The 10729-nt window shown below is 63.1% G+C and overlaps 1 protein-coding gene across 1 annotated transcript; it reads right to left on the bottom strand.

Annotated features, from left to right (window-relative positions):
- Nucleotides 1-199: 199 nt before the first annotated feature.
- On the bottom strand, nucleotides 200-9392 carry CABP7 (calcium binding protein 7). The gene is made up of 5 exons (XM_065890489.1): nucleotides 9284-9392; nucleotides 1937-2080; nucleotides 1020-1132; nucleotides 552-705; nucleotides 200-327 (listed from the first exon to the last, which is right to left on the bottom strand). The coding sequence occupies exons 1-5, from the start codon at nucleotides 9390-9392 to the stop codon at nucleotides 200-202; spliced, it is 648 nt and encodes a 215-aa protein (XP_065746561.1).
- Nucleotides 9393-10729: the final 1337 nt, after the last annotated feature.

Below are 10729 nucleotides of genomic sequence, written 5' to 3' on the forward strand. Positions count from 1 at the left end.
GGCCAGGGCCAGGGCCATCCTCAGAGCCACCACCAGGCCCTCTGCAGCTGGGCCACAGCTCCATGCAAGGCCTGTGGGGCGGGCGGGGTGGTGCCGCTGGACGCCCAGGCCCTGAAGTACACGCGGTGGTGGCCCAGGGAGTGGGTGGAGGGAGAGGACTGTGGGCGGCGGTGGGTGTGGAGGGGGCCCCAGGTGGCGCCTATTTCATGCCGCTGCGCAGCACCTGGTTGGCTGCGATGAGCATGACGCTGATGATGAAGGCGATGGCGAAGGCGCAGATCAGGCTCTTGCGCACGCACGTCTGACGGATCTGCTGGTTGGAGCAGGCTGTGGCCGCCCGCCGCCGGGGAGCACCAGAGAGAGAAGGGGACAGCCAAGTGACGGACTCAGGAGCCGTCTGCCCTTCTGCACATGGGCTCGTCCCGCGGGGCACACGGGGACGCAAGGTTTGGGGCAGGCAAGGAGGCCCCCAGCCCCCCTCTGCAAGCCCCTGGTTCCTCCCCTGCCCGAGCAGTTGGCCCGCCCGTGGGGTCCCGGGGTGGGTCACTCACTCTCCACGTCCACGGGGCACTCCTCCGCTGTGCCTAGGTGGCTCTCCTCCTCCGTCATGATGATGTTCTCAATATCCTTCATGGACAGGTGCTCACAGAAGGTGTCGTAGAGCAGCCGCTTCAGCTCGTCCACGGTCAGCTTTTGCATGTCACACTTGGGTGGGGGGAGATACAGTGCTCTGGCCACCAGCACCACCACAGTCCCCTCCGCCCAGCACCTGCAGCCACACAAGCCAGTGACAAGCCTCCAGATTCTGGAGGGCTGGGAACCACTCACTCCATTCTCTGAGTCCTCGACCAACACCAGCCTCCCCAGGGAACCCCATGGCCCGCTGGGAGACAAGACGTCCAGTGGACAGAGCCTGGGGGTGTCATCCCCCCCTTTATGGTGTGGGCCCGACCCTTCACTGGCCCAGTACAGCCCTTCACTGTGCACACAGCCCTGGGTCCCAATCAGCCAGGGAGTACCTTCCAGAAGACGGTGTCGAAGTCAGTGCCGTGGAATTTCTCTGGGATCCCCGAGGTGGAGAGCTTGGGTCCCAGAAGGGTCACAAACTCCTCGAAGTCCACTTGGCCATCACCTAGAGCGGGCACAGTTCCAGTCAGCTGGTGAGGCTGCACCTGGGCACCTTGGGCCACCATGGGACCTCAGGCAGGTCCCCTCCTCAGAGCCTGATGTGCCAGTCTCTGGGCTGATGCTGAAGCCACCGAGTGTGCTGAGGCCCCACCTGACAAGGTGGGGAGTGTGGGGGGGCGCACAGCAGGTGGGCCCTGAGCAGGCCTTGCGTGTGGGAGACACGTTTCCCTCTGAACCCTACATGGCTTCCCAGCACCCTGCTACTGTCCCGGAGCAGGTGTGGGGCCGGACATCCTCCCCACCACACAGACGGGAAATGAAGCTCAGGATGGGGGACCGCCTGCCCAGGTCATCACCTGCTCTCTGGGTGGAGATGAGGTGGGGGAGGCAGCCAGAGGAGGATGAGCGGAGGGCACTGGGCCTTACTGGTTCTTATGAGTTTTTCCTTGATTAAATGCCAGGTGGCAAATATTTACAACTGAATTGATTTTTTATTTTTGGTGATGGGAAATGGGTTATTTAGTATATCCGTTCTGCTTTCCTGTACTTTAAAAATTTCTTGGAACACAGAGTGAGAGGGGCAGAATCTCCAACCTTTGGGTATGGCTGGGGCTGTCACACTCTCTCTAGCCTCAATTCTCCAGGCTGAGAAATGGGGCCAGACCTGGCTGCAAACCCAAGCCATGGGCTTGGAAGGCTGGCTGGGAGTGGGGAGAGTGAGAGGCCCCCTATGGGCTCAGGCCCCCCACCAGACTTGCCCCCCACCACCAGGTGAGGGGTGAGGAAACAGCCAGGGGGCAGGGCTCACCATCCATGTCCAGCCGCTGGATGATAACCTCCAGCTCCACCTCGTTGGGCATGTATCCCAGGGAGCGCATGGCCGTGCCCAGCTCCTGCTTGGAGATGAAGCCATTGCCATCGCGGTCGAAGACTTTGAAGGCCTCTCGGATCTCTGTGGGAGGAGCAGAGCAGGTCAAGACCTCACTCCTGTCCCCGACAGCCCACTCCCCAGACCTCCAGAATCCCAGATGCCACATCCTGAGACCGGGATGGAGAATCCCCCCTTCCCCTCTAGAGCCCGAAGGTCTGGTCAGAGAGAACTGGCAGGTATCTCAAGAGTCCACTATAGCGCTGCCTCCCTGGAGGTCAGGGCAGGCCAAGCAGGCAGCAAAAGTGCCCAGGCCCCACGGCAGTGACAAGACCGCCCCGGGGGTCTCCGGCTCCGCGTGCCAGGCTCCCACAGCCTCTCCAGGCGTGCTCACGACGACCCCGTGTGGCCGATACCACGGGTCCCACGGTGCAGGGGAGGACGCCGGGCTAGGCAGCCGGTCTTCTGTGAGCTGCCGAAGGCTTCCCTGCCTACCACGCCCCCTCCATCCCCCTCCCATCATCCCCACCGCACTTCCTCCCCAGGCTCAGCTCCTTAACACCGGCCAGCACTCATTAATGGCGGCCCCGGGCTAATGGGCTGACAGCTCAGTGCAGACTGCCTCCCAGATGGAGCCCAAGGTTTGGGAGAAGAGAGATGATGGATGGAGCAGCCCCAGGCCAGCTCAGGTGCGGGGGGGGGGTCACTCCCCCCCATTGTATGGAGGGGGAGACAGGCCTGAGGACCTGGGTGACTCAGGGGTGGGGAGCAAGGCACTGGGCTGGGAGCCTGGGAACAAGCAACCCAGTGAGTGACCTTGGGCCAGCCTCAGTCTTACCCACAGTAAAATGGGCGGTAATGGTGTAAGGATGAAAGGGTTTTACCAAGGACATCCAGGAACTGTTGAGGGTTGAAGGGTCCTAACCTCTCCCCAGTTCACCCTTTTTTCACCTCTGTTTCTGTGTTTGCTGTCCCTTCATTGTTACTCAGCCCAAGAAGGGTCCTACAGAACATTTCCCGTTGATGGGTAGTGAATTTCAACCCACTCTGCTCCAGCTCCCGGGGGTCTCCTTGTTCAATTCGCGGGCAGAGGTGAGCTCATGTGCGTGCGTGCGAGCGTGCGTGCGTGCGTGCGAGTGTGCGAGCGTGCGTGCAAGCGTGCGGGCGTGCGTTTGGAAGGAGAGACAGATGAGATGCTCCATGCTGCCTGCCTGGAAAATGAGGCCCAGAGAGGCTAGGTGGCCAGTGTGGGGTCAGGGCTGTTTCTGGTGACGGCAGGAGTTAGGCTGGCCCAGGCCTGGCCTAGAGGGTCTGTGAGCCCCTGAAACTGACTGTGGGATCCTGCACCTTGGGGTCATCCCCTGATTCTGCAGGACCCACTATAGCCCAGAGAGGGTGGCCATGTGTCCCAAGCCACACGGCAAGGTGGCTTGGACTGAAGCCCCAAACTTCATCAGGCTCTTCCCACCTGGCATCTACAGCCAATGCCTGGAGGTTCCAGTTGACATGCAGGCCAAGACAAAGTCAGTGGGCCACACCTGAGTTGCCTAGGCCCCCAGACCCTCTGACTCTGGACCACCCCCTACCCATCCCAGGCAGGTCCTGAGAACCTGGTCTCCTAACCAGTGGCCCCTTGGCCAGGAGAGCAGCTGGGAAGGGAGATCTGGGCCAGGCCCAGAGGCTTCTATAAACCCTGGACTCTGGGAACTCCAGGCCAACTCCCACCTGAATTTTCCAGGGCCATGGAGGAGGTAGTGAGCTCCCCATCCCCAGAGGTGTGTGAGCAGAGGCCCAGCAGTTACAGAGGCTGCTGAGGGAATTCCAATCACCTGGGAGTCTTTGGGTTCAGAGGAGGGCGCTGACCATGCAGCCAGGCACACCCTCTGCCCAGCCCTCCACACACACACTTAGGTTTCTGGCTGTCACTGTTGGCCTCCTGACCCAGCCATGGGCTCTGCCCACCTCAGTCATGGTGGGCACCAGGGCTGCTCCACCTCCAGGCCTTTGTATATGAGGCTCCTTTTGCTTGGAATGCTCTTCCCTTCACCATGGTGAATTCTGATACATCCCTGGTTCCCAGCGTGGATGGCATCACCTCCCTGGAGCCCCCCTGCCCCACCCAGCTGACTCTGGCCCTCCTCTGGGCTCCCACAGACCCCACTCTTCCCCCAAGGATTCCTTCCTGACCACATCAGATTGTGAACTATGAGACGCCATGAGAGCAGGAGCCAGGTCAGTCTTGTTCACCGCTGTGTCCCTGCTCCCTGGAACAGTGCCTGTCATTCAAGCATAACCATTTGCTAATAAGTGGTTAAGTGAATGAATGACTGATTCAGGGAGCCCACCCATCTGGAGCACACACACAAAGGAGCTGACCAGAAGTTCATGCTCCACTTGGTGTGGGGTCATCGCTCCGAGCCCATTTACCCTTAGTTTACAAATGATCCTAGTAAGGGCAAGCGTTTGCTTTCTACTCCCCAAGCAGGCAAGAAGCAGGAAGGGAGGCTGAGGGTGCTGCTTGTCCCCTTGTGCAGTCCCTAAGGACCCCCTCACTCCATGGGCCACCCAGAGGAGGGGGATCAAGCCGAAGTCAGGGGTGGGGGAACCATCCTCAGACCCACCCAGGTCAGGGGCTGGTTTGGGGAACCCAAGACAGGCACCCCATCCTTCTGGGTGCTTGGTCGGGAGAGCTCAGGGTGGGATGGCAAAACTCTGGACGTGCAGTGGGTGCTGGCTCTCTCCCCTGCAATGAATTGGGGTCCAGGCTGTCCCTCCCACACTGACAGGGGCCAGGTGTGGCTCCCAGAGCCCAGGGCTGCTTCAACTGGAGCCCCTGATCTCCTTCTAAAAGTCCTGAGAAAATGCACAGGAGACAGTGGAGGGCAGTCTTGGGGTCCGTGGGCAGGCGACAGGCCCAGGGGCAGCCCAGGGACAGGCCCAGGGGCAGCCCTTTCTCAGGCAGGACTAACCTTCCAAGACCACTAGATCAATCCAAAGACCGCCACCTCCTCATTCATGTGTCGCCTCAGCCACTCCTCCCTGGCATGCCTGGCTCACACCTCAGTCTTACTCTGTGTCCTCGCCCTTGCTCAGCGCTGTGACCCAGCACCAGCTGATTTCTGAGGCCAAGTTCCGGGATCATCTTCTCGGCCAGAGAATCAGCACTAAGTCACACAGATTCAGGGTCAGAGCCCAGCTCTCCCACATCCTGGTCGGGTGCCTTTGAGTGGGTGTTTGCTCACCTGTACAATGGGGCTGCGGAAATGACTAAATAAGAAAATCAAGCATGTAAGTGCTTGGCTGGGGCTGGGCCTGGCTCAGAACAGGATGCTATAAATCAGAACATCCCAGACGTTCTGGCAGAGCCGGAAGGAGAGGGAGGACTAGGGGAGCTTCAAGCACCAGGCCGGCCTTCCTGTTTGCTGGTGCCAAGACTCGGGGCCCAGGCTTGGAGTCTGGCTTTGCCACTCAGCAGCCGAGTGACCTCCCTCTCTGAACCTCAAGAGCCTCGCCTGTGAGATGGGAACGTGACTCTTGCCCCATCTCTGAAGCCTGGACTCTGCTGGGGGCTCCCAGAGTGGGGTGGGTGTCCTGTTGCTGCTGCCGCCATCGGCACATCCCAGCTGGGCACGTTTCCCTGAAAGCCTCACTCTGTTCGCTCCCCACGAGGCCAGGGAAAGCCTGCCATGCTCCACGTTGGCATGGGGAAGCCTGGCCCAGGCAAGGGCTGGCAAGACCTCTGGGTTTCCAGGCCGACACTGGTCCCTACCTGCCACCTCCAGCCTGACGCCCTCAATCCCCTCCCCGGCCCGAGAAGCTGCGTCAGGGCCTGAGTCCCCAACCACCCCCAAGGGATGCCAGCACTGTCAGGGAGCCAGAGTCCAGAGAGGGGGTACGTGGGCTGGAGGTCACTTTGAGGGGGGCGGTGTCTGTCCTCTCCACGGCATTGGCCCCGCGCCCCAGCACTTTGGCCTCCCTGAGATTCCAGCCTGACAGAGGAGGCTGCTGGGCTTGCAGAGAAGAGGGGCAGGAAAAGGGACTCCTCTGCCCTCCCGTACCCCGAACGCCCCCGTTTGGCCACTCTCACTGCAGGCTCCACCATCTGACTGAGCAGGTCAAGTGCCAAGCCCAGACCTCTGTCCTGGTGGTTGTCTGCCTGTCCGTCTGTCTTCCTCCTCCCCTCTCAGAGGGAGGGCCAGTCTAGGGCTTGCAGCTGCCCCAATTCCCACCCTCAGGTGCTCAAGCCCGTCGATGCCACTGGGGTCAGCCTCAGCACTGCCACAGGCCAGGGGAGCTCTGCTGTGTGCATCTCAGGGAGAATCTGGGAGATCCTGTACCTCCACCTCAAGGGAGGCTGGAGGACCCAGACCAGCTCTGCCGAGCCACGTCTACCCTGCCAACTGCCAGCCAGGGGTCCCCAGGTGCCTCTGCCAGAACTTCAAGGCCATTTCCACCCACCCTCTCCCCCAGCCTGCCTTTCTGGCCTGGCCCCCCTGCATACCCCGTGTTCCTTCCTCATGGGCCTGCCTTTCCGGCCTGGCACCCCTGCATACCCCGTGTTCCTTCCTCATGGGCCTTCCCCGACCCCCACCCCTCAGCCTCCCTGCTGCTGCGTCCCGGTCCCCGAGTCCCCACTGCATGCCAGGCCTTGTGCTGAGCACTTCCATCACATCCTCTGTCACTGGCAGCCCTGGGGAGGGGCAACGTCAACCCCCTTTTACAGATGGAGAAACCGAGGCAAGAGAGGCAAGTGATTGCCCAAGGTCACTCCATAAATTGAGGGAGCAGAGAACTCGAACCCACCACTGCTTGGCTAGGAAGCCCTCACCTTAACCGGTGTTCTCCACCTCCCTCCCTAGTCCTCCTCCCGCCTCGGACTAACCACCCCCTGGATTTCTGCAGGCAGGCACATACTGTCTGTAGCATTTCATCCCAAGCTACCGGGCTCCCTCTCCTCGGCATGTGTGGCTCCCCCAGTGATGGGCATCCTCCCAGCAAAGAGCCTGGGTCTTACCCACACTGCCCTGGGGCGGGAGCACTGATGAGGCACTGGGGAGGTGGAGGGGGCAGAGGGGGGATCTGTGCTGTGGATGGTCACCCTTCCCACCCACCCCTGGCACTCAAGGCCCACTGGGGCCTGCAGAGACTTGGTCTCCTAGGAGAAGGGCTTCCAGAGTGCCTGCAGCCAACAAGGGGGCCGATCACAGAGGACTTCCTGTCTTCATCCATGGCTGCCTGCAGGCTGGGGCCACCAGGCATCTGCTTGCTCCATGACGCCACCCCCCCCCCCCCCGCCCAGGGAGGGCTCTGTCCTTCAGATGCCCCCTGTGCCAGGTCCTTCTGCTTCACAGGGCCCAGGAGAAGTGGACAGGAGAGAAGCAGGGAGTGCGTTTTGGTGTGGCTGGTGACTAACATTCCTGGGCTCCTGCCAGCATGTCCACCATGCGGTCCAAGGGGAGCCTGTGGCCTCTTTGCCCCTGGACTGCCCGTCCTGTGCCCTGCTCATCCCTGCACCCCAGCCTCCTCAGCTTCTCCCCTTCCTTGGGGTCTGTACTCCAGGGCTGGGAGATCAGGAGAGGAGGGACAACTGAGGCCCATAGCAGGGCTGCCAGGGTCATGGTGGGGTGCTGGGAGCAAGGGGAGGGAATGAGGGGAAAGCTGCCAGTGTAGGGGGACAATGTTTACCCCTGCCCGCGTAGCCAGGAGGAAGGTGTGGATGAGGGTCTGTGGAGGGGAAACTGGTAGAGGTTTGCGGTGGCCCAGGGCAGGAGAAGACAGTGTTAGGGAAGAGAAGCCTATGCCCCATCCCCGCCCTCTTGTCCCTCATCATACTCCCTCCTTTTCCCAGGCCCTGGATGAGACTTTTTGTTCCTGAGCTTCGGCCGAGACAGGGCAGGGACTTGGGCTTTGGAATTCAAGGCCAGAGACCCAATAGCGGCACCCATCCATCTGTCCTGCCCGCCTCAAACATCAGGCTCCATTTCCACGGCTCTCCCAACCTCTGGAGGCTTTTGGGGGGACTTGCTGAGAAGCAGGCAGCTCATAGTCTGTGGTGCAGTGCGGGGGTGGGGGTGGGGTGGGCTGGGGGTAGCTGCCTTCTCCCCTTGATCTTCCCACTGATCCCGTCTGACTCCCCCAGGATCTGCTCCCTCCAGGGCTGGGGGATGAGGCTGGATCTCTCTCCATGGCTTGTGCTCCCACCATCATCCCTGACTGCGCTGGTGTCTCAGCTACACCTCCCAAAGACCCTGCTGAGTCCCAGATCGCAGAGACCCCTGGACCTAAGGTACCTGAAGAGAGGCCCAGCTTCTGGGTGATCGCAGCCCCTCCCCCAACAGCAGACAAGCAGATCCCAGGGCGCCAAGACTCCCATCAGCCCAGAGCCCCTCACTCCACTCCATATGGGACCCCAGGAGGTCTGGGGGGAGGGAAAACCTGAGCACCTGTCCTTAGCCCAGTAGGGAAAGAGCTCACAGGCCCCAGGGGTCTCATCGCTCCTCAGAAGCCTCTGTCTAGGGACCCTGGCCTCTGCCATCTGCTCTGATATCGCCTAGCCTGCTGCCTAAGGTCCCCATTCATGTCCAGAGGTGGAGGGACTCCAGGGGGACAGATTTAGGTCCCGGCCTCTCTGCCTTTCCCTACCAGGCTTGGTTATCTCAACCAAGCCGCCCAATCCGGCCACTTGTTGTCGCCACCACCTCCCGGGCCGCCTTCCTAGCGCTCCAGGCTGGGGGTCCCCGCAGGGCTGTAGGGAAGGGGCTACGGCCGTAAGAGGGGCTGCGGGCATCCTGGGAGCCGGCAGGAGCAGGGCAGTCGCCCTCTCCCCTTCTCTCGCTGCCCGAGCAGACTGGATTTTAAAAGCGACACGAGCGGAATGTCAATGCCAGCGCAGAGCCGCGGGCGGCCGCCGCGGAGGGGATCAAGATGCGGGTGCTCTGGCCGGGCCGGCGGAGGGGACACAGCTCAGACCCCCAACCCAGCCCGCCGCGTTGCCGCACCGTCACCGCGGATTGCGCGGCCCCGTGACCCCGCTGCAGGGCCCGGCAAGTTTCCGCAGCGCGGGGGACCACGCGGGCAGGGGCTGGGCCGCCCCTCCGCCTTGGCGACCCCCACCGCGGCGCCCAGAGGTGCGAACTCGTCCTGCCTCCCTGCGCAGCTGTTCGCTGGAGTGCCCACCTGGCAGGCGGCACCTGCAGACAGCCCCCCGCCCCTGCGCCCCTAGACCGCGCTTCACCTGGGCGCACAGGTAGGAGGGCCAGCGGGCGGAGGTCCCGGCGGGGCACTCACCCTCGAGCTCGTCCTCAGGGATGTCCACGGGGCGCTGCTCCGACAGCAGGTTGGGCACGGTGTAGATGCCCCGGTACATCAACGCCGCCGTCACCGGGTGGAACGGCATCTTGGAGGCTCCGCGCCCGCCCGCCCGCCGCAAACTTTGAGGTCGGGGCTCATGGGCCGGCGGCGGCCCCGGGGGCGGCTGGAGCGGGCAGGGCGCGCGGCTGCGGAGGGCGGCCCGGCGGCGGCAGTGGCGGCGAGGCGGGGGGCGCCCCTCCGAGGGCCTAGCGCCCCCGCGCCCCGGGCCGCCGGTCCATGCCGTCCCCTCCCTCGTCGGGCTCCCGGCCGGGGCCCCGCAGGGGCCGCGGGGGCGGCGCCGCTCGGACCTCTCCGCTCGGGCCGCTGCGCGCTACGCCGGCCGTTCCCGCTCCTCGGTGCCCCGCGCGCTCCGCGCTGCGCGCTGCTCGCCGCCCGCTGGTCCGCTCGCCGGCGCGGCCGCCCGGCCCGCCGCTCCGGTTCTCGCAGCCTCCCCTGCTCGCTCGCTCGCTCTGTGCCGCGCTGGCTGCGCTCCCCGCCTCCCCCGCCCGCCGCCCGCCCCCTTCGCGCTCCCCTCCCCAACCCAGCCCGCCCCTTCCCGCCGCCGGCCCCTGTGCGGCCGCCCCTCGCCCGCCGGGGATTCCTTCTCCTCTTTGCCCCGGGCTCCCCTTTCTCCCTGAGGAAGATAACTTGCCCCCCCAGCGCCCATACAAACCAAGTCCGCAGCCACCAGGATTAAATTAAGGTGGGGGTGGGGCCCTTCCAGCCCCTTGGCTGGCCCCCACCCCCATGAACAGAGAGCTAGGAACTGAGGACCAGATAACTGGCAGCGAGGGGAGGTCTGCCCCAGGCGCCTGGGTCCTCGAAGAGAATCACACAGTGTTGGCGCCAGGAGAGGCTCCAAAGTGGGGAAACTGAGGCTGAGAGAGAAGGGCGTTGACCAAGGTCATGGGGCAGGGCCGGCAGGCAGGAGCTGGGGACAGCTCTGGGGCAGGCTTCCCTGCCCTGTGGCTGAGACCGCGCACCTGACCTTGCCTCCAACAGTGGAGCCTCCTTCCCAAGCCCTCACCACTGCTCAGCCTGCAGAGAGGGAGCCAGGCCACAGAGGTGGCTGGGTGCCTGTAGGGACTGGTGTGAGGCTTTGTCAGTTCACATAGCGCCAGGTTAGACCTAATACTTGTGCAGGGCTCTCCCAGGCCCCAGAGCTTGTGTGCGCGTGGAGTGAGGGGTCAGGTGTTCGTGGGAGCAGTATGCCTGTGCATGTATCCGTTATCCATGAGGGTGTGTACATGTGTTTTCGAGTCCACACGCAGATGAACGCATGTTGGGAGTGTGTGTGGACACCTGTGTGTGCCAAGGTTGTAAGCTGGGAGGGGAGGGCAGGAACCCATGGGCAGGTGGGGGGCAGTGTGCGACCCCTGGGTG

The sequence above is a fragment of the Phocoena phocoena genome, chromosome 13 (genome assembly GCF_963924675.1).
Source record: "Phocoena phocoena chromosome 13, mPhoPho1.1, whole genome shotgun sequence".
Lineage (NCBI taxonomy): Eukaryota > Metazoa > Chordata > Mammalia > Artiodactyla > Phocoenidae > Phocoena > Phocoena phocoena.